At 33.2% G+C, this 23,566-nt stretch overlaps 3 protein-coding genes across 3 annotated transcripts; 1 reads left to right on the top strand and 2 right to left on the bottom strand.

Annotated features, from left to right (window-relative positions):
- Positions 1-11,392: 11,392 nt before the first annotated feature.
- Positions 11,393-18,042, bottom strand: LOC112006873 (protein At-4/1). The gene is given in 12 exon segments (XM_065769625.1): positions 11,393-11,729; positions 11,823-12,095; positions 12,178-12,391; positions 14,837-14,952; positions 15,791-16,032; positions 16,509-16,604; positions 16,698-16,831; positions 16,908-16,981; positions 17,078-17,155; positions 17,499-17,554; positions 17,688-17,793; positions 17,871-18,042. Coding segments are annotated over 8 exon segments (774 nt in total). The 5' UTR covers positions 17,940-18,042; the 3' UTR covers positions 11,393-11,729; positions 11,823-12,095; positions 12,178-12,391; positions 14,837-14,952; positions 15,791-15,871.
- On the bottom strand, positions 11,670-14,590 carry LOC136065856 (uncharacterized). Its single transcript, XM_065769622.1, has 7 exons — positions 14,285-14,590; positions 13,974-14,105; positions 13,331-13,417; positions 12,496-12,569; positions 12,032-12,352; positions 11,823-11,982; positions 11,670-11,729 (listed from the first exon to the last, which is right to left on the bottom strand). Exons 1-7 carry the CDS (start codon positions 14,588-14,590, stop codon positions 11,670-11,672), a joined length of 1,140 nt encoding a protein of 379 aa, XP_065625694.1.
- A 2,834-nt stretch (positions 18,043-20,876) lies between the features above and the next one.
- LOC112006863 (F-box protein At2g26160) lies at positions 20,877-23,000 on the top strand. The gene is made up of 2 exons (XM_024039167.2): positions 20,877-21,088; positions 21,511-23,000. The coding sequence occupies exon 2, from the start codon at positions 21,529-21,531 to the stop codon at positions 22,789-22,791; it is 1,263 nt and encodes a 420-aa protein (XP_023894935.1). The 5' UTR covers positions 20,877-21,088; positions 21,511-21,528; the 3' UTR covers positions 22,792-23,000.
- Positions 23,001-23,566: the final 566 nt, after the last annotated feature.

Raw genomic sequence — 23,566 nt, 5'->3', positions numbered from 1 at the left:
AAAAAATAAAAAGGCTTTTTCCTATACTAGCCAATATGCCTGAAATCGGCCGGTATGGCCAGTATTTAAACCAGTACAAAATAGCTGTATTTTGGTACTAATGCATGTATCAAAACGATAAATACCGGCCGGTATGATATAGTATCAACCACCTTGATATAAATACTTATGTCCTAGGTAGAGGCAAATTAATACACACTGAATATAGAGATTTTCATATTTAAGAACCTCTTTTTATTATTATTCCATCTCTATTTCCAACCTCAAATTAGGCTCCCCACTACGTGTGTTCATGTTAGAAACTACTTCCATAGCTCATAATAGTACAGTTTTAGAGACACGGCATGCTAGCTCAATATAACAGGAAAGAATGTCCCAGCTGCCACATGACTAATGACCCAATTAATAGGTCATGTGTCACGTGGATGGTTTTAGCAACCTTCACAAGAGCTGGAGGAGTTTTCCTCCAAACGGGCTTAGAGGTTAACTTTTTTTTATTTTAAAAATAGTTAGCTAATTTTATTTTTAAAGACTCTTATCATCGAATAGATAGTAGAAATTTTTTGACTAAATCCTTAGGGTACGTTTAATACACTAAATGATGATTACGATTGAAATGGTAATCTTTATTATTGGGAATAAAATGTGTTGTAATAGAATAACTAAATTTATTCATAAGTTTGGTTATAAGTTGTAACATTAGAATAAAACTTAAGATTTATTTTAAGAAATATCTAATTCAAACAATTATATTTCTAAGAAAATAATATATATATATATATATTGTAATTTGAGAGAGATAATTTATCTTTCGATGATTTTTTATTTACATAATGCATATGGAAAGTTTGTTTATCTGAAAACATATTAATTTTAGAAATTATTACACCTACTAAAGAATAGCTATTATAAGTTTACAACTCTTTTAGGGCATGTTTGGTAGACTATAATAGGCATTGTAATGTAATAGTTATTCCTATGATTTAGCTATTCAATAGTTTGGTTATGATATTGCGTTGCAAGGAATAGTCATTCCTTATAAATAGCTATTCTTTAAACTGAAGTGTACGGCCCCCACACCATGACCCGTAGTGGGCCTCGAACATCGACCTGGGTATATGGCCCGTGAGGCCCATCTCCCTTTGCCAAGCGGCCCACCCCCGAGTCACGCCTGCCACGGGCCCAAGCTTTGCCTCTTCATTGCTTCTCGGAGAAACCCCTTCCCGAGTCTTAACATAGCTCGCGGGAAACCCCGCCCCGTACCAGATTGGTCATGCCACGGGAAGACACCGCGGCCGGGAACCATCGCGGAGGTGGAAACCAAGTTCCAACGTCTTAACATAGCTCGCGGGAAACCCCGCCCCGTACCAGATTGGTCATGCCACGGGAAGACACCGCGGCCGGGAACCATCGCGGAGGTGGAAACCAAGTTCCAACGCCACCCTCACCACTTCCCATGACTACCTAACTATCCACTTACGATCGATAATACTGGACCGCCTGTTGCACTTATTGGCAAATAATCATGACCTCTTCGCCATTCCTGAACTATAAATACAGGAAGTTTTGAGAAGAGAGGGGTTGGGAAAAAAGGAGGAAGAGAGGAGGGAGAAGAGAGAAAACAGAGTGAGGAAGCAGTTCAGAGCCCCGAGGAGAGGAGAGCGATTCCATTGGGCCTTGGCGTTCAGAACGACCCAGTGTAGGAAATCCAAACCCACGATACAAGTAAGTTGTGAGCCCAAGCAAGGCCCAGCCCAACAGGGTTTCGGTTTTGGGCGCGCACATGAAGAATAACAATTAATCTCTAAATGGGTTGTAATATCTACTTTCTAGTAGGTGTAATAATTTCTAACATTAATATATTTTCAAATAAACAAACTTTACATATCCACGTACCAATTATAGAAATAAAAAATCATCAAAAAATAACTTATCTCTCTCAAATTAAAATATATTATTTTCTAGGAATTATAATTGTATAAGTGAGATATTTCTTAAAATGGATATTAAGTTTTATTCTTTTTTCTTTTTTGTTGAGAAAGTCTTATTCTAATATTACAACTTACAGCCAAACTAATGAATAGGTTTAATTATTCAATTACAACACATTTTATTCCCAGTAATTATTACCATTCCTGTTATAATCCACATTTAGTGCACCAAACGTGTTCTTAGAGAGAAACAGTTATTATCAAACATGCCTTAAATGAATGCGAATACTCTCAAATGTTTTAATAAATTAATATTGCAAAGTATGTTCCTTTTAAAGCTATTTTCCAACTATCACCGATCATCAATAGACTGATAGAAATGAATACTAAGTAGGAACATTATTGAGTTAATAAACTTCGGACACTTTTTCATTTCTAGTTTTGTTTTCTCCTAATCTAATATATTCAAGTTTTCCTCTCCATCTCTCAATTCCCATTTGTTTATATAATAGTCTTCATTCATCAAGTAAAAAAGTTAGACCTAGTATTTATATAATGACACTTTCCCTAACTCTATCTTGTGCTTTCTTCAAGAGTCTTTGCATTGTTGAAGAAGACCTAGACTAAGATTTGGCATCCAAGGCGTCTTTCCACCCACTAACATGGAGATCTTTTTATATTTTACGAGTAGTATAAAATAAAAAAAGGTAGAAGAAGATCATTCATTTTGTTTGATGAATAAAAGAACTTTTAATTAATTAACTCTTATAAGTTTCCTTCTTTCTCAACTTTTTGCAATTAGGTCCTATTTAAGAAGACCTAAAGTTAAAGGTCGATGGTGCTTTTCAAATTGAATACCATTTGTTACTAATTTCTTTGAACATGCTATAATTGATGTCTAGCCCATACTAATGGTATTATGAGCTTTACATTATTTAACAAAACCTGTAAACTCAAAAAGTCTCGGCCAAAATCTTTGGCGTAAATGGCACTTTCTTGATCCTTATCTTGCACCTTCTTATAACATGTTTAATAATGATGACTAGCTCACATATTCTAATAATATAATGAGCTTTGCATTATTTAAATGACCTCAATTCAACAAAGGCCAAAGACTTGGTGCCATTTCTGTGCTTTCTCAACATTTAAGTGCTTGATAGTGAACAATGAACACTAATCCATATCACTGCCATTATGAACTTTGCATTATTTAAGAACACCTAGACCACGACAGTCAAAACTGCACATCCATGCGTCTTTCCACTCACCACCATCAAAAAAAATTTAATACTAATATATATATTTTTTTTTTTTAAAGTTTGAAGGAGATAATTCTTTTTGTTTCAATCAATAAAGAATTTCATTAAGGAATGAAAAAAGATCAAAGGCCCAGCCTATATGCTTTCACCAAAGTGAAAAAAGTGCTATGAATATATGAGATAGGGACAGGCCTCTGAGATGAAATCATATTGGCCCACCAGGATCACGAGGAAATTTCAGAACTCTTTCCAAAGTGGATTGTGTAAAAATGATGTGGGATCCGTATATTTTAAAACCATTGGCCCATAGTTTATCCCTCGTACTCAAAATGAATCAAACAATATATATAAAAGGTTAGAACCAAATCCAAAAATATAAAGACTAATAAATTGCAATATATTGTCATATTGACCAATAAACATAAATTTCAAAATAATTAATTTCAGTCTAACTATATGTTTGAATCTGATTGAAAATTTTAATATATAACACTTGTAAAACTGAAACTAAATTTTACCAAATCTAATAAAGAAATCAATTGCCAACCACGGGAGCCCACAACAACTTAACCAAGGCCATACCAAAGTCTAGTGCATTAAAAACTATAATAAAAATGATAAAATTAAAAACTACTATTTGTAGAACATGTCCCTAAATTGGAAGCGTCGTTAATTTAATTTAATCTAATTTTTCCTACCTTGATTATATTGAAGACATCATCGCCGAAGGGTCAACTGAAGCTTATTGAATTGCCAAAACTAGTAATAAAGACATCAAACTCATGGTGGCTTCCCTGCATGCTAGTTTTTATCTTTAGGTTGTTTGGTTTGTAGAATACTCTCTACTCCTTTGAGTCTAAACACCCAGACGAATAGTGAAAGTAGGGGGAAAAAAAAAACATGTATTTCAAGTTCATGCTTTGTCAATAAGATTTATAAGTTGCCTCTTGTGTGGGATTCTATTGTCATTCAAATTTAGTAGGAACTTTTGGGGAAAAAACATATGATTATGTAATTCATGAACTATGGGTTCGACTGAGTTAGCATTAGAATTCTCCCTCTAGTCCATTTAGTTGTTGTTGTTGTTGTTGTTATTGTTGTTGTTGTTGTTGGATTTTTTTTTTTTTTTTTTTTTCATAATTTGTGAGACATTTCACCTTTTAGAAAGTTTTTTATTGGACTCCTCGATTTGTGCATTATTGTTAATAAATACAATGAATATATGGGTAAATATTTTTGGTGTAGTCTCCACATTTGACACCAATATATATATATATATTAATAAGTAAAACTAAGAGAAAATTCAATTAGATTCTAAATTGGATTCCAATTATTGTCTAATTTTACGCCACATATCCTATTTAAGTTTTTTTTTTTAAATTTTTATTCTAGTTAGTTAATGAGGTACAAAAGACGAAGAGTCTAATATAAATAAATCATCAAGAACTCGATAGATAGAAAAAAAAATGAAAGAAAAGAAAGAATAAACTCATGTGTATATCCAAAAGAAATTAAAATAATAAAAAATAAAAGAGAGAGAATAATTTGAATCCATATATGTGTGTAATTGTAATTTTTTAATTGTACCGTGCATATGCATATGTTATACACTAATATATAGTTAAAGCCAAAGTTTAGAAACAATCAAATTAGAATCTAAATTGAATTTCAATTGGAGTACGATTATGTTCCATGTGTCCCATTTAATTTTTAATTTTTGTATTAAGTGAATATTTTATGCAAAAATCGAACAGTCCAAATCCAATTAGATTCTAAATTGGATTTTAATTGGAGTCCAATTTTTCACCATATTTCCATCTAATTTTTTTAATCTCTGTGGCAAATAAATTATCAGGTGCAAAAACTAAAGACTCAAGATCAAATTTAATTATAAATCATATATATATATATATATATATAATGGGAAACCATTAAGTATTTTAAAAATGTATGATTCAAAATAGGTGTAAGATAATACCATGTATAATTTCAACATTTTCTATAAAAAAAAAAAAAAATTGTATAATTTGAACCATATAATTGTAATTGTTTTTAATTGTATCTGTGCATATGCATGGGGTTACACAATAATTAAAAACAAAATTAAGACACATGACACAAATTGTAATTCAATTGTAGAATCTAATTAGATTTTTACTCAGTTTGGGTACAATTAAACACACACACACACACACACACACACACTATTTACATATATAGTTAGACAAACAAATGGCATAGGAAGGAAAAATCATTCAAAATCTCTCTTCTTCAAATTTTATTTTTGGGAAAGGATTTGCTGCATACAAGGTAAGGTGGCAACGAAAGAGAAGTGGTAGCAAATCATGGGTTAAGCTGGTCATGTGCATTGCACAAGACCCTTGGACACTTGTCACTTCTCTTTGGCTGCCATGTAGCAATTGTTGCATACAAGGTTACAGTGAATCCTTGTCCTTTATTTTATCCATAGAATTAGCTATATAGCTAGGTTCTTAATGGTTCATTCATATTGGACTTCTCTTATTTTGCACTAAATTAACTTATATGATATAAAAATTTAAAAACTTAGATGCAATTACATTCTTTTTGGCACATTTATGCAACTCTCTAAATATATTACTTTAGTGTAGAGTAGTATAGTACATGCATACGTATCCCTAACCCTAAACCCTAACTTAGTAGCAATGTGCTTTGTTAGCCCTAAAGTTATGACCTAGGTCCTACGGAGGATGAATTTGAGATTTGCTTACGTGGGGAATGCAAATTTAGAGATGATGTAGATTTTTATATCACTTTATGTATTCCTTTTGCTTAATGAAATCCTTTGCATTCATTATTAAAAAAAAAAAAAAATAATAATAATAATAATAATAATAAAAAAGAGGATTCCTCGATTTTTGTCATGAGTAGTAAATACTTGCCCAAAAATTAAGAAAATTGAAATGACATATGGCATAAAATTAGACTTTAATTGAAATTCAAATTGGAATCTAATTGAATTTTCTCTCAACTTTTGCTTTATATATATATATATATATATATAAAGTTTATATTCCTTCACTATTCAAGCAAGCCATCTTACAAGTGAACCACTTCAACTTCTTCTAAAATTATAATCAAACTATTGAATAGCTAAACTTTAAGAATAACTATTATATTATAGTGTCTATTACAGTCTATCAAACATGCCTTAATTGAACACGGATACTCTCAAATGTTTTAGTAAATTTATATTGCAAAGTACGTTCCTTTTAAAAGCTATTTTCCAACTATCACCAATCATCAATAGATTGATACACATGAATACTAAGTATGAACACTATTGAGTTAATAAATTTCGGACACTTTTTCATTTCTAGTTTTGTTTTCTCCTAATCTAATATATTCAAATTTTCCTCTCTATCTCTCAATTCCCTTGTTATTTGTTTATATACTAGTCTTCAATTCCCCTGTTATTTGCTTTTCAAATTGCGTATCATCTGGTACTAATTTCTTGGAACATGCTATAATTGATGTCTAGCCCATACTAATGGTATTAGGAGCTTTGCATTATTTAACAAAACCTATAAACTCAAAAAGTCTCGGCCAAAATCTTTGGCGTAAATGGCGCTTTCTAGATCCCAATCTTGCACCTTCCTAGAAGATGTTTCATAATGATGATTAGCTCACATATTCTAATAATATTATGAGCTTTGCATTATTTAAATGACCTCAATTCAACATAATGGTCAAAGACTTGGCGCCATTTTGTGCTCTCAACTTGTAAGTGCTTCATAGCGAACAATGAACACTAATCCATATCACTGCCATTATGAGCTTTGCATTATTTAAGAACACGTAGACCACGACAGTCAAAACTTCACATCCGTGTGTCTTTCCACTCACCACCATCAAAACTTTTTTAATACTAATATTTTTATAAAAAAAAGTTTGAAGAAGATAATTCCTTTTGTTTCAATCAATAAAGCATTTCATTAAGCAATGAAAAAAGATTCAAAGGCCTAGTCTATATGCTTTCACCTAAGTGATAAAAGTGATATGAATATATTAGATAGGGACAAGCCTCCAAGACGAAACCATATTGGCCCAACAGGATCATGACGAAATTTATGGTCTCTTTCCAAATTAAGTGGATTGTGTAAAAATGATGTGGGATATATATATTTTAAAACCATTGGCCCATAATTCATCCCACATACTCAAAATGCATCAAACAATATATATAAAAGGTTTGAACAAAATCCAACAATATAAAGACTAGTAAAATGCAATATATTTTCATATTGACCAATAAATATATTTCAAAATAATTAATTTCAGTCTAATTATATGTTTGAATCTGATTGAAAATTTTAATATATCACACTTGTAAAACTGTAACTAAATTTTACCAAATCTAATAAAGAAATCAATTGCCAACCACGGGAGCCCACAGCAACTTAACCAGGCCATACAGAAGTCTAGTGCATTAAAAACTATAATAAAAATAACAAAAGTATCACTACTATTTGGAGAACATGTCCCTAAATTTGGAGTGGCGTTAATTTAATTTAATCTGATTTTTTCCTGCCTTGATTATATTGAAGACATCATTGCCGAAGGGTCAACTGGAGCTTATTGAATTACCAAAACTAGTAATAAAGACATCAAACTCGTGGTGGCTTGCCTGCATGCTAGTTTTTATCTTTAGATTGTTTGATTTGTAGAATATTCTCTGCTCATTTGAGTCTAAACACTCAAAAGAATAGTGAAATTAGGAAAGGAAAAAAAAAAAAAACAAAAAACATGTATTTCAAGTTCATGCTTTGTCAGTAAGATTTATAAGTTGCCTCTTGTGTGGGATTCTATTGTCATTCAAAGTTAGTAGGAACCTTTGGGGAAAAACATATATGATTATGTAATTCATGAACTATGGGTTCAACTGAGTTAGCATTAGAATTCTCCCTCTAGTCCATTTAGATTTTTTTTTTTTTTTTCCATAATTTGTGAGACGTTTCACCTTTTAGGAAGTTTTTTATTGGACTCATCAGTTTGTGCATTATTGTAAATAAATACAATGAATATATGGATAAATATTTATGGTGTGGTCTCCACATTTGACACCAATATATATATATATATATATATTGTAGGGATGTTAGGACCAAAAGTTTAATGTAAATTTATATAGTGGGACTATAGCCCAAGCCGAGGATAAGGATTATTCTGAGTAGGTTTAGTTTTGATTACAGAGGTTCAGAGAGATATTGGCCGAGGATAATATCTCCTCGGCAGACTGGAGCCGAGGTCAGAAGAAATGGTTTACTAATGCAGAAGAACCTCCCAGGAAGTTCTGTCAATGTAAATAGCCATTGAAGGCACATTGGACCAAAGGAAGTCCTAAGATATTTTAGGAAGAAAGCTGTCACCACCGCATTTAATGTTCTGCGGCTGATTTCCTAGCTACATTAATATGGAGAAGACCCCTGAACAGTATGAAGTTGGTTACCCGAAGACGTATAAGACCAGAGAGGGTGTTTGATGGGATAGACACTCAAGTAGTGACCCTTCATGAGATGCTTTAGAAGGAACTATATAAGAGATGAGACCCTTCATGAGAAAAGGGGGGGGGGGGAGAAAGGAGAGAAAGGATGATAGTATTGAGAAACCAAACTTGTAACCCAATTTGAAAATAATATACAAGAACAGTGCATCTCGGACCTTGCTGAGGACATCTTTTATTCAATATAACCCTATTTCATTTTGTTCTCTTATCATCTGAATTAATTCCAATGATTGTTTGATCAACTACAGCCCAGTTTTCCAACACATTCTCTATAAATTTATTGTTTTTGGGCTTTTTGGCTTGAGTCATTCCACGTAGAGGGCTTCGAGTTCAAATCAGGTCCTTACATATATATATATATATATTAATAGGTAATGCTAAGAGAAAATTCAATTAGGTTATAAATTGGATTTCAATTGTTATCTAATTTTGTGTCATGTACCCTATTAATTTTTTTTTTTTAATTTTTATTCCAGTGAGTTAATGAGGTACAAAAGATGAAAAGTATAATATAAATAAAGCATCATGAAATCGATAGATTTTTTTTTTTTAAAAAAAAAAAAAAAAGAAGAAGAAGAAGAAAGGAAAGAGTAAACTCATGTGTATATCCAAAAGAAATTAAAATAAATAAAAAATAAAAGAGAGATAATAATTTGAATCTATATATGTGTGTAATTGTAATCTTTGGCGTAAATTGCATTTTTGTGGGCTCCCTATCTTACACCTTCTTAGAAGATGTTTCATAATGATAACAAGCTCACATATTCTAATAATATTATGAGCTTTGCATTATTTAAATGACCTAGATTCAACATAAAGGCCAAAGACTTTGTGCCATTTTGTGCTTTCTTAACTTGTTAGTGCTTCATAGTGAACAATGAATACTAATCCACATCACTCCCATTATGAGCTTTGCATTATTTAAGAACACCTAGACCATGACAATCAAAACTTCACATCCATGTGTCTTTCCACTGACCACCCTTAGAACTTTTTTAATACTAATATTTTTATAAAAAAATTTTGAAGAATATTATTCCTTTTGTTTCAATCAATAAAGAATTTCATAAAGCAATGAAAAAAGATTCAAAGGCCTAGCCTATATGCTTCCACCTATGTGATAAAAGTGCTATGAATATATGAGATAGGGACAGGCCTTCAAGATGAAACCCTATTGGCCCAACAGGATCATGAGAAAATTTCAGGTCTCTTTCCAAAGTGGATTGTGTAAAAATGATGTGGGATCCGTATATTGTAAAACCATTGGCCCATAATTTATACCTCATACTCAAAATGCATCAAACAATATATATAAAGGGTTTGAACAAAATCCAACAATATAAAGACTAATAAATTGCAGCATATTGTCATATTAACCAATAAACATAAATTTCAAAATAATTAATTTCACTCTAATTATATGTTTGAATCTGGTTGAAAATTTTAATATATCACACTTGTAAAACTGTAACTAAATTTTACCAAATCTAATAAAGAAATCAATTGCCAACCACGGGAGTTCACAACAACTTAACCAAGGCCATACAGAAGTCTAGTGAATTAAAAACTTAAATAAAAATGACAAAATTAAAAACTATAATAAAAATAACAAAATTTGGTTACAAACTCGGTTCCAATTATCCCCTCTAAAAAAAACTTGGTTACAATTAATGGCTACAACTCTCACTATAAAAATTAATATGACTATAATTTTGAAAATCTGCCCTTAAAATTGCATGTTTTGTTTTTAACATGCATATCAAATTTTGTGCTAATTATATGTTGTTTAATATTTCATCCATAAAATTATTTCTTATAAATAATTCTAGACTACAAAAACTTAAAATTTAAACATTTGACTAATAACACAACTATTAATCTTTAATCTTCTATAATTTTGCAAACATGAAGAATGTAAGGAAAAATATATAATCCAATGGTGAATTTCTCAACATTCACATCTAATAAAAAAATATTAATTGAAATTGTAGTTTCACAAAAAGATATAATTTTTTCTATGTAATTTACAAATCATTTAAGATGGAAATTTAAGGTGGTGAGGACATGTAGGCTGCGAAGAGTATTTTTCCCTTTGACATCTTGTTGTCGACTTGAGATAAAATTAAAACTAAGAATACTATTGTCACAAACTATACGTTAGAAATAAAGTCTCATGTTTATTACTTTGATTCTTTCACTATTGTAAGAAAGAAGCATATCGGTTTTGCAGCTTAGTAACAAAGGTAAACATAAAAGAAAGAAAAAAGATTTCTATTAAATCACTTCAATTAATCCATATTAATAAAAATATTGTAATCTTTATAAAAATATTCCAACATATATAAATACCCATGTCCTAGGTAGAGGCAAATTAATACACACTGAATATAGAGATTTTCATATTTAAGAACTTTTTTTTATTCCATCTCTATTTCCAATCTCAAATTATTTTAGAGACACGACATGCTAGCTCAATATAACAGGAAAGAATGTACCCGGCTGCCACCATGGTGGTCACAGCCAATCTCTGCCTCCAATGTCACAAATCCAAACCATTGAAGTCTACCACGTGAAATATGAATTAATGAAGTGCTTAGCAATTAGACATTAGAGGTAGAGATAATGCAACAAAATAAACGCAAGTTAAAGCCACACAAACAGGAACCATTACCATTAAAATTAGCACTACAAGCCTCTGGCGTTAGTCAAACAAAATGGATGGTGAACTACAACATACAACTTTAAAAAATCCAATAGTGCAAGATGAAATTTTACCGCAGATACTGTTCATTTAGCTACTTCATTGGACAGAAAACAAAACATCCAGTAAACTAAACTAAGCAAGATGAGAAGTCCTATTCCACCAATAATATTAGAGGCTTTCTCCATTGTTCCAATGCTTACAATGCTCGTAGTAGTCACCAAAAAAAGTAATTATGGGATAATCATCAGGTGGAATGTTGTAAAAGCCTCAAATTTGTGAGAACTAGAAGCCTGCATGGTCCACAATAAGAACCAATAAATCATCAGTAAGTTTGTGGAATATACTCAGTCAAGTATACCAAACAATAAGCAATTAGAACATACCTGCAGAATTGCATGAAACTCTGCTTTAAGAAATTTGATAAATTTAGCAGACCTAACAAAGCTCTGTGCTGATCTTGGTACTTCAAAAGAACATCTAAGTGAAGCTCTTGCAGACAAGGGAAAGCTATAATTCATCTTCAACTCTGATAGAACACCATTCCTCCCATGCAGACATCCAACTACACTTTAATATTTCAAGAGATAGAAACCACTGAGCCACAAGAGAATTTTTCCCATAAAACTCAGGACCAACAGCCACTAGTTCATCAAAACCTTCAATGGAAAGGTGTTTCAGGGAAGGTAATTTCCCAACAGGTAGCAAGATACAGAAATTTTCACAATTTTGAAAACTTACAGATACAATATTGCAGAATGAATCATATCCTAACCAACATCGAAATCTTGTGCCACCATAATTATGGATCTGTAGCTTATTCAAGTTTGTACGAGGCACAAGCTTCTCAAGTACATCCTTTGTGCAGCCTGAGGGCCATCCATTCAACAATGCTTTCCGCAATATTCCAACTGCACTTCACATAACCAGATCCTGTCTGATGTTAAGTCAAAAGCTGCAGACATTCAATAAAAACAATTATTGCTAGTTGGTTTTATCCTAAAAAAGAAAATAAATGAAGTTTGTTCATTAGGCCCTAAATAAATGAAGTTTGTATACAGAGCTTTCAATATCACTGCAACAAGAATCATCATTGGCGCTTCAAACATGTACAGAAGATATGAGTCAGTTTCCTGCGAAGGGTTGACAATAAATGTAGGCATAAAATGAGACAGGGCAAAGCTCAAGCATTTCCAGTATACAATGATCACTCATTGACCTCTATGAACAGACAAAGCTATAGCATTGCTGCTACCAGTTATGCAATGATCACTAAAAGACATAAGTTGAAGTTGATAATTTAGAAATTTCTTTTTCACTAATTAGATGTGTAAGGTCAAGAAGAAGAATTCATCAATCCATCTACCTGACAGCAAGTATGATATTATGAGTAAAATGAGTATCTGAGCAGAACTTCAATTAGATGAAGAGATGAGGCTCCTGTGGAATATAACCTCATGAGATCACTTCTTTGTCAATTTTTATGAGTGGTATATACTCTATCATGGGCTAATCTTCTCCTTTCTCCCTCAAACGCCACTCTTTCTGCCTGGGACAGTTCTTCATTGTTAGAGAAGAGAGAGAAGTTGGCAGACCCTCTTCTGGCATGACTGGAGAGTTAGGCAGTAACCAATAGTCAATTTTCTTAGTGCAGTAAGATGTTGAAGCTCATTGCCATTGAGAGATTTCAAATGTTTAAGACCCCAAATTTCAAGGATGTAAGAGAGGACTGAAGGAACCCTCTCTCTAGAAAGGCCTCCCAAGTTTCCTATTCATCACTGATATAGAAGCTCCTAAGAGAGTGTAGTCCCTTCAAACTCCACCCCATGCGGCCGACAATGAGTTTGTCACAAGAACGGATATCAAGTGAGTTTAAACTGGATGGCAAACCTACTTCTGGAAATGACTCAAGTTCTGGACAACACCATATACTCAAAGTCTGAAGAGATGGGAACAGTGTGTGCATCTGGTCAGGCAGCACCTTCAAATTATTACAGTTATAAACACAGAACTGGGTCAGGTTGGGGGCATGCAGTTCCTCTTTGGACAAGGACACAAAATTGGAACATTTTGTGATTTTTAAGCTTCTGAGAGATGATAGATGCTGAAGTGGTCCTCGATTTGAAAATGAAAAGGAATGAAGATTTTGACATCCGTGGATATCAAGATGATTAAGCTTTGGAAATATTTCTAATGGAAAGGACACGAGAATTGAAACTACATCTTATGCAAAACCTCTCAAGGGATGCATAACATTGGTGCATCAGAAACAGTAATTTTCCACAGTTCTTGACACCAAGTGATTTTATTGTATCCGCTTTGCCAATACTAGGAAGCAACCTGAGAGATGGACAATCAGAGACATTTAGCGGTTGTTACCCATAGGTAAGGACACCAAGGCATCATATCCACTAATTGTGAACTTTAGCACTTGAGGTGGTAATTCATTCAACATCAACTTATTGCAATACTGTAACTTATTCATTTATGGCTGGTAAATGCGGAAGTGAAGTGACAAGCAGCTGACACTTTTGAACCACAAGTGTCTTTAAAGAAAGAAGCTTGTCAGGAAGACCCTTGGTCAGGTTACAACAATTTTGCATATAAAGCTGTTGAAGACGAGAGAAAGCTACTACACCTTCATCGTCATCTCTGAAAGGAAGCCATCCCTGCAATAGCAACATGTTCTTGAAGCGAAAAGTTTGTAGCGATGCAAAAGGCTTGCTTTTAGAATCAACAGTCCCATAAAACTCTGTACCAATAGTCACTACTCCATCCAATCCCACAATAGAGAGGAACTTCAGATAGGGAAGTTTACCAAATGGTGGCAGGGAGAGGCAATACTTACAATTACGAATTTGGACTGATGTGATATTGCATGAGGTTGCAATTGGTCTAGTACATCTCTATCTTTTTTGGAGTCATTTGTATCCCCACCCCACTTTAATACCGATTCATTAAGTTGCAACTTATCCCTCAAATTGGCCTTTGAAGCATCTCTAGCATCAACTACTTTTTCCAACTTCAAAACAGAGAGGTTCCCCTTAAGTTGCCGAAACTCCCTCAACTCTTTGATGTCAGAACCACCATTTTTTCCCAAAATAAAGGAAGTTAATGTTCGGAGAATTTTCAATCTACCCATTAGCAATGGCATTTCTATCAAGTTTGTTCTAATAATATCAAAATGACGCAAGTTAATTAGCCATCCCATGTTGGCAGGCAACTCAGTGAGAGAATGACAACTTGCCAACAGTAATATTTGCAAATTGTATAAAGTACACACTGAATCAGGTAGTACTTTGATTGCAGTGTGAGAAATGTTCAAATATCTTAACTGTTTTAAATTGCCAACTGTTTTTCGCAAAACTGTCAAATTCCAGTAGTGAGATAGAGATAGTACCCTTAAGCTTCTCAGTTCTGGTAATAAGTGGAGTACAACTTTAGTACTTAAGCATCCAGACCGCAATGACACATTTGATGGTAGAAAGCTTCGCTAACCCTTGGCTCCATGAAAGGCTTCAAAATTGTGAACGAAAATGACTTCAAACCCGGCCAAAATGAAAGCACAATCTACGTAAATCAAAGATACAAGAAAATTTTGTTGACTTTAATGTAATGTAATGAATCATTTGTTTCTGCAACAGGGGGGGACATAAAGACTAAACACACTTTTGGAACAGTGATTCAAAGGACTAAACGTTAGGTATTTCATTCGAAATTGAATAGTTACCCATAAAGTATGTGAATTGTATAATTTCCTGTCATAAAAAAATGAAATGGACCACTCCACCTATTTTTGGACCGAACATATACAGCACCACGGAATGGAACCATCCCTCTCTTGATTTTGGCTGCCAAACAAGGGAGTAGTGGATAATATCTTGTCCTATAAAATTATTCATTACACCCGGTGTAAAAGTGGGATCCCACCTATAGATCCTATATATGAGCCTACATTTATGCAAGAAAGATGCAGTACACCGAGTATACCAAATAACTTGTTGCGCAAATTCCTTTCCTCTCTATACCAAATAATTTGTCCCTAATTATTTCTTAATTTCCTTAATTTCCTCTCTGCACAGTACTCACAAACAGGTTGTTCCTCTTGCCACACCTTCCACATATAGACAGGTTGTCACGATGATAAAATTTTCTGGAAAGTGCTTGTTTCACGCAAAAGAAAAACTAAACATGTACTGTGATTTCTTTTGAAGAAAATTTTGGAAAGGAATATATACATTTGATATGAAAACAACTGCAATTTTACAAGAATGAGGTTCTTCATTTTTTTAGCTCATGATTTTGAAGAAAAAGTATAAGGTCTACATCATCTGATTGAAAATCTAGATTTTACCTTACAGTCACATACTAGTCTAGATTGTAAAATTTCCACATCAACTTGCTTGTCAAAGCTTCCTGACAGAGTAATACAAATTCAGATACCATCTCTCAAGCCATCTTCTGAGCAAGGAAGCTGCCTTCTGAGGATCTCATTCTCCTTCCGTAGTTTCATAATCTTCAGTTTAAGTGTTTCAACAAGCCAACTTGAAACCGTATCTCTTTGCTGTTCAACCAACTTTGTTCTGCTAATCAGCACTGCATTGTTACCGAGATTATATGCATTAGTAGATAAAAGTGTTATTGTCGCATTATTTACTGCACTATGTGGTAGAGCATATCTGTTTTGTGCATTTGCTTAGGACTCCTCAATCCTTAAATCAGATTTAAGCTTAGGCAAAACCTAACATGTAACAAGAAAATATAAAGCATTTAACCAGAGAGGACATGAAATTTCTAGAATAATATGGAACGAGCAGGTTAGGATTTCATGTATTAAGTACAATATCAGATGTAGTTTCTGGTCACACCCGGTCTTAGACTGGTTCAAAGATTGGTATTCAGCATTTAGTCACTAGAAAGTGTTTTTTGATCAAACATATTTTTGGGGTGAGCATATTAATCAACTATTTAACCAATGTAAAGCAAGAAAAAAATTGGAATGCACAAGAAGCACCGTTCAAAGACGGGTGAAACTATTTGAACATAGAGAATGAAAGCAATCACACACTCACATTCCTTCTCCAGTTCTTGAATTTTCCTACTCAACTCATTTTTCTCTTCCTATTCAATCATAAGACAGTCCCTCAGATCCTGAATCTCAAGATCATCTGTCAACAACAAAAATCAGTAACATCATTCATAAATGCCTTATAGTTCAACAAAATCTGGAAATGGAACTCCTAAAATTCACATAACCTCACATTTAGATTCCACATCGAAATGAACATGGTCCAACCTCTTTGCAACAGTCTGAACATAAGTTTTATGCGCTGTCAAATCCTGACAAAGGAGATTAATGGTTGCTTCATTTGTTGCCTTTTCAAGCAGAAGGCCCCTACTTTGCATATGACAACATCATCAGTCAACTGAAGAAGAAACAAAACACATTTGAGCAAAAATATTCAACTCACTGGATTTGAGCCTCTAAGTCGCCAACCTTTGTCATGTAATCTCGTTTAAGCAAATCCATAGACTTCCTGTGTTCCTGCTCACATATTCACAAGTATGCAACTGTAATGACTATTATTTAATCAGAAAGATTTCGAGTACAAACCCGATAGAAATTACAATCAGAGCTTACATATTCTTGATGGAGACGTTCATCACTCACTCTCTTAAGTTCTTCTTTCAAGCTCTGGCATTTTGTGCGCCGCTCAAGCTGTATTTTCAAATAATAATTAACATAGGCGAAAAAAGGAAAAAGATATTTATTATGAATTAAAGGGTCCATTTGGCTAGGCAGTTTTGGGAGTTTAAAAAGAAATTTTAAAAAACTCCCAAAACTCTGTTTTGCAATCACAAACTTTTTTTTACAAAAAGATGGACCTGGTCATAATAATTAATAATTAATGTAGGCAAAAAAGGAAAAAGATATTTATTATGAATTAAGGGGTCCCTTTGGTTAGATGTTTTGAGAGTTTAAAAATAGCGTTTTAAAAACCCCAAAACTCTGTTTTGCAACCACATCTCCTCGTATCTTTTTTTTTAACAAAAAGACCGACCTGGTCAGCAAGATTATGGAGAGATTCTGATTGCAGTTTGGACAGCCGCTCATTCTCTGCAATTTATGTATATATAGCATAGTGCTTTCAAATTGACTTGAGAAGAGTTTTTTATTTAAATTGTTTGTTTATTGAGGCAATACAACAAACACAAAGCAGTAAAAAGAATGGAAATCCTATTTATGTGACCTTGGCGGAGAGAATGAGAAGTGAATTGGAGGGCTTCTCGGATTTTGAGCTCGGCGTTACTGTTGGATTTGAGCAACTCTATCTCCGCAATGGCATTCTTGAAATCCTGAATTGAAGATTATTAAAAATTACTAACAATTACCAATTCTAGGATTATATGATAGATTACACGATACGGGTTACCTGGTAGATGAGATCGAAATTGGGGAGCAGCACCGATTCCATTTCTTCCTCACTGCTGCTTCCCGCCATTTTTTTCTTTGCATTTTTCTCTCTCAGTTGTGAGTAAATGAAAGGAAAGAGAAGAATGAGAGGATATATCTGATGGAATTGGTGAGGAAATGAAAGCAAGTGATTTGGGTTTAGGAGTAATGTTATGGAATTATAAAAATACGCAATTTTATGACACAACTCACCGCATGATGAGTTGTGATTAGTGGAAGGATGATAGATGATGGTAAGTCAGACATACTTCCAATACTCACAACTCGCCACATGACAAGTTGTAGCACAAAATTAGACATTTTTATATATTCCTAACATTACTCTTTATTGATTGGTGCTTTAATTTTTATCAAAACTTAAAAATAAATAAATAGTAGGCGGTGGAGTAACAATGTGGGTGAGTCAACAAATGTTTTTATTTACAATATTTTCACAATAAATTCTAAGTAGTAAATTGTCATAAGCTTTTAATTTAAATGCTACAGTCCGCCATCTCCATTGTTACTCTTCCAACCATCATCCTATCAATCTGACTTTTAATCCCAACAATGAAGCTCAGCGTTGGAGCAGACACTCTTTCCGTTTTGAAGAGATGTGGTTGGCCAATAGTGGTTGCAGTTTTGAGAGCATGGCAAGTTGAACACCATGGGACCCCTATGTTTAAGGTTACAAAAAAACTTAAGAAGTACAAGAAAATGTTGAAGTCTTGGAGTAGAGAGCACTTTGGAAGTGTTAAGATTCAAATTGCAAAGAAGAAAGAGTTACCATGGAAAGCAGAAGAAGCAGCAGCCAAAGGTGGAGATTATGAATCAATAGCCAACCTCCAACGTGAACTTAATATTTTGCTTGACAAGGAGAGCCGAATGTGGAGATAGAGAGCAAGAACACAATGGCTAGCTAAGGGAGGATAAAAATATCAAGTATTTTCATGCGGTGGCAACCTAGAGAAAAAGAAGAAATTTTATAGAAGGAATCCGAGATGATGAAGGGGTCTGGCAATCAGAGGATGAGGTGGTGTCCTCAGTATTTGTTGACTTCTATACTAGGCTTTTTACTTCATCTAATGCCCATGACCTTGACCAAGTTTTAGAGGGTGTGAATAAGGTTGTCTCTGACAATATGAATACTGAATTATCAAAGCCTTACAGAAGAGAAGAGGTGGATGTTGCTATTAAACAAATGGCACCTTTAAAAGCTTCAGGTCCAGATGGGATGCCTCCCATTTTTTATCAGTCCTTTTGAAATAACGTGGGTTCAGAAGTTACTAAAGCGGTCATTTCTTGTTTGAATTCTGGTACTCTCCTTAAATCTATTAGCCATACTTTCATTACTTTAATCCCCGAGGTGCGTAGACTTTTTGCTGTATAGAAAATCTCAAATCTCTTAAAGAGATCTTCTAAAGTCATAACATATGACAAATGACAAGTCTTTTCTGAAATTTCCTGTGAGTTTTCATCCTCCAACCTGAAACAAATTTCTCCGAATACAAATTTAGCCAAATCATTAATAAGGTCGTGCATAACAAAGCATGAGTTTTCACCACCTGATCTCTGAAAAAATGATCTTGATACTAATTCATGAAAGTACTCATCACCTACTTCTTCCATTCTCTTATTTCTTCTGGGGTGCTGTAAGAGATCTTCTGCCATCCATAATTGAATCAATTGCTCCTTTTTGAATTCATAATCTTTTGGAAATATTGAACAATAGGCAAAGCATCCCAAGTGTCTTTTGGTAAGCCTTTACATTTCTTCACAATATCTCTACCAATTCTTTCTTAAACACAGTAGACTAGTGAATTTTTTGTGAGTTATACTTTTCTATATGTAACGACCGAAGAAAAAGCACTAGCCACATCTGCGCTATACCTTAAAATGACTAGTCACAATTGAAACTCCTTGTAATTGTTAATAAAGCCCAAATCTACCCAATAAATACTTGATGTAGGACTCATCACACATCCACACACATCACACAATCAATCAAATTTGAGCATCACATGAATGATCCTCTTAAAGACAATATAGATTTACTAGCTAAATTAATAATTATGATAACTTCTTATTATACACGGTATAGTTTTTAGAAAAATTGAAAAATTATTGGTTGAACTAAAATCCTATTTTTGGAATTAAAATTAATAAATACTTCAAAGCAAATGTTGACAAATAATTTAAATGAATATAGTATTTAATTTGAAAGAAAAAAAAAAATTGCATTACGGATTGAGGGTGGGCCGTCCCCCTTGGTGAAGTTGGAGTAGACCCAAGCATTGCAGGCTCCATTAAGAGACCCCGACCCAATGTCAATGTTTGGCTTTAGTGCTTTAGTTTGATAAATCCTGGGAAAATTATTTTTTCCTTGTGACATGGTGTTCCCAATAGATCCTACAAAATCTAACAAGTAGTGATTCACAAGTGAAAAGAAGTAATCTGTGAACAAATCTAACCAAAAAAAAAAAAAAGGAATGTCCTACTAGAAGAAGGTATAATGGCAGTTTTTTTTTTTGATAAAAGTTTGGGCTAGACGGTGATTTGTTGTGAATGTAGTTTTTTTTCCAAATATATTTATTTTACTTTTTATATGCATGAAAGATCACCTGGTGTACTTTCTACTATGAGAAATGGGTCTTTTTAATGAATGTTATTATTTGCATCCGTTAATAAACTATTTTTAAAAAAAAAAAAGTTTTGAAACCATAAAAAATTTAGAAAAAATTGAAAAAAAAAAAAATCAATCAATTGTTTTCTTTTACCGTAATTTAAAAAAAAAAAAAAAAAAATAATTGAAAAAAAAAAAAATCAATCAATTGTTTTCTTTTACCGTAATTTAAAAAAAAAAAAAAAAAAAAAGTTACGTAGAGCATTGTCAATATTTCAATTTACTCTTTAAACCTTCTCCTACTATAAGACGGTATATAATGGCAGTATATAATATGGGCCTAGACTCTGTTTTTGAGAGATACGTACCGTCAATAGTGTTTTGAAACCTTAACTAGATGACCGGATAAAAATTCCTCTCTTTTCGCAAGCGCCTCTCTGCCTCCAAACCTCAGTCGCTCTCTCTCTCTCTCTCAGTCGCTCTCTCTCTTCATCCATCAGCAAAAGGGTCTGCCTCCAAACCTCGCTCGGTCTCTTCATGCATCGGCAAAAGGGTCTGCCTCCTAACCAAACAAAGTAAGTTTTTTTTTTTTTTCCATCAGCAAATTGCTTTTCTTTTTGTGTGTTGTTGATTTTGGTTGGTGGGTACTTATACAATATTCTTCAAATTTCTTTCTCTTTGGATCATATAAATCATCAATGTTTACGTGTTTGATTGATCTTGCAAACATAATTCGGTATGTAATAGGATTGCTATTTGGTTTTTTTGGTTGTTCTCTGGATTCTGCATGTTGTAGAGTCTGTCAGAGTAGTTGGATCTTTTTGTTATATGAAATTACTGCATTCTAAAAAAGGAAAAAAAAAAATACAAACATGATTTATTATTTAGTATATTACATGTTGCCTCTAATAATAACATTTTTTATAATTTTGTGATGGCCTGCTAAAAATTTAAATTGACAAATTCTAATTTTTTTTTTTTCATTATTGTTTTTCAGTCCCACACTATAAACATCATGTCGTCTGAATGGGCTAATCTTCCGGATCTTATTCTCTCTGAAATAGCGTGTTGTATGTCTGTCTATGATGATTTTGTCAACTTTGGTGCCGTCTGCAAGGCATGGCAACGTGTCTATTCAATGAAAAAGCCTCCACTATCTCCTAGGTGCCCTTGGCTTCTACTTGCAGAAGAAAAGGAACAAAAAAATCATACACGTGTATTTTTCAATGTATTTGACAATAAAGTTTACAACTTCAAGTTGCCCGAACTTGCTGGAAGAAAATGCATTGGAACATCTTTTGGATGGTTGCTCAGTGTAGGCATCGATTTCCAGATGAATCTCTTTCATCCATTGACTAAACACCAGTTAAGTCTTCCCCCTCATCCATATGTTTGGGAACGATGTCGCAATTTTGAACTCTTCCCTTTAGATTATGGTGATATCTTTCTTTACAAGTGTGTTTTATCAAGGAATCCCTGGAACTCTGTAACTCATGAATATGATCCTGATTGCATAATCATGGTTATCTATACTAATTTTAAAACATTGGCCTTCACTAGACCGGGATATAAAGCTTGGATTGATATAAAATGTGATTCTCGACGTTTTTATGACATTACACTCTACAAGGGAAAGTTTTATGCGGTAAACAATCGCGGTAAAGTTTTTGTTTGTCACATCGATGGTGATATTGTGTTCACTGAATGTATTACATTCTGCAAGGAACCTGAGGATTATATCCAAAAGTATCTTGTTGAATCATCGGGAGATCTTTTGTTGGTTTCACGCATAAGAGAAGGTCCTCTTGAGGCCGATGAATTCATTAATGATGACTTTGAAGATGATATTGAGGATGTGAACATTCATGAAGATGAATCTGAAGAAGAACAAGAACAAGATCAAGAACAAGTACGAGAAGTAGGACAAGAAATCATCTATGAAATTCCGTATGTGACAACTGGGTTCAAAATTTTAAAATTAGAATCTTCTTCTGAAGTGAAAAGCAAGAATGAATATGATTGGGTGAATGTTGACAGCTTGGGTGATCAAGCATTGTTTGTGGGCGACAATTCATCAATGTCTCTGTCTGCATCAAGCTTCAATGGATGCAAAGCTAATTGTATCTATTTTACAGATGACAATGTTGACTGCTATCCTAATTGCTTAAATGGTGGAGGGTACGATATGGGTGTATTTAGCATGGAAGATGGAACCATTAAGCAGCATTACAAAGGAAAATCCCTCTCTTCCTTTGCTCCTCCAGTTTGGTTCATTTAGTGTGCATTTGAATACCACTTATTTTGCTGAAAACTGAACACAATAAAAAAATTTTTTTGTTACTGTTCATTAATGAATTTACTGTATATTTGCGTTGATGCACTGTGCAAACGTGGACGCAGCTTACCCAAACGAAGCTTTAATTTACATATGACATATGTATTGCATGTGTTGATTTAAATAATTGAAGCTAGTGAATGTGTGTAAAAGACTTGTCTTTATTTATTGGTTTTTGATTAATTGGTTTATTGAATAATAATACAGTTTTTTCCATTTTAATATTTAATTGCTATAATTTATAAGTTCTATTTTTTTTTTTTTCATGATATAATACCATACTTATGTTTTTCACTTATACAATGAACAATGGAACTTATCGTCCTTATTTTTGTCTATTGATGAAGAAGGCATTAGTCCTTAATTTTATTCACTAACTTACTCGAGGACATATAATGTGCATGTTCTGAATCTCAAATGCATGAGAAAAGCTTTTGATTTTGATGTTATATAGAGACAACAAAATAAGTGTATGGTGAAAATAAAAATATCACTTGATTAGTAACAAGTAGTATTACCAACTATTTGTTAGGGTCCTAGTAGTTAAATTGACACTTCTCTGTGTACAAAGTACTTGGAATTGTAGGAGGAAAAGAATTTTAGTTTTGAGATTAACAATATATTGTAACTATCTAAAAAAAAAAAGAATTATTGATTTTTTTTTTTAAATTGTAGATAAAAAATAAAATAAAATAAAATAAAATAAAAATAAATAAAT

The sequence above is a fragment of the Quercus suber genome, unplaced genomic scaffold (assembly GCF_002906115.3).
Source record: "Quercus suber isolate HL8 unplaced genomic scaffold, Cork oak 2.0 scaffold_1232, whole genome shotgun sequence".
Lineage (NCBI taxonomy): Eukaryota > Viridiplantae > Streptophyta > Magnoliopsida > Fagales > Fagaceae > Quercus > Quercus suber.
Note: the sequence above shows the minus strand (reverse complement) of the source record. Positions and strands in the feature narration are given on the sequence as shown.

Excerpts from the sequence above, each read along its gene's own strand:
- LOC136065856 (XM_065769622.1), bottom strand. The coding sequence starts at position 14,590 with ATGCCATTGCTAATGGGTAGATTGAAAATTCTCCGAACATTAACTTCC. Across the intron at positions 12,353-12,495 it reads GCAGTGATATTGAAAGCTCT|TGCAGTTGGAATATTGCGGA; the intron begins GTATACAAACTT and ends GGTTATGTGAAG. Across the intron at positions 11,983-12,031 it reads AATTCTCTTGTGGCTCAGTG|GAATGGTGTTCTATCAGAGT; the intron begins GTTTCTATCTCT and ends TCTGCATGGGAG.
- LOC112006863 (XM_024039167.2), top strand. The coding sequence starts at position 21,529 with ATGTCGTCTGAATGGGCTAATCTTCCGGATCTTATTCTCTCTGAAATA.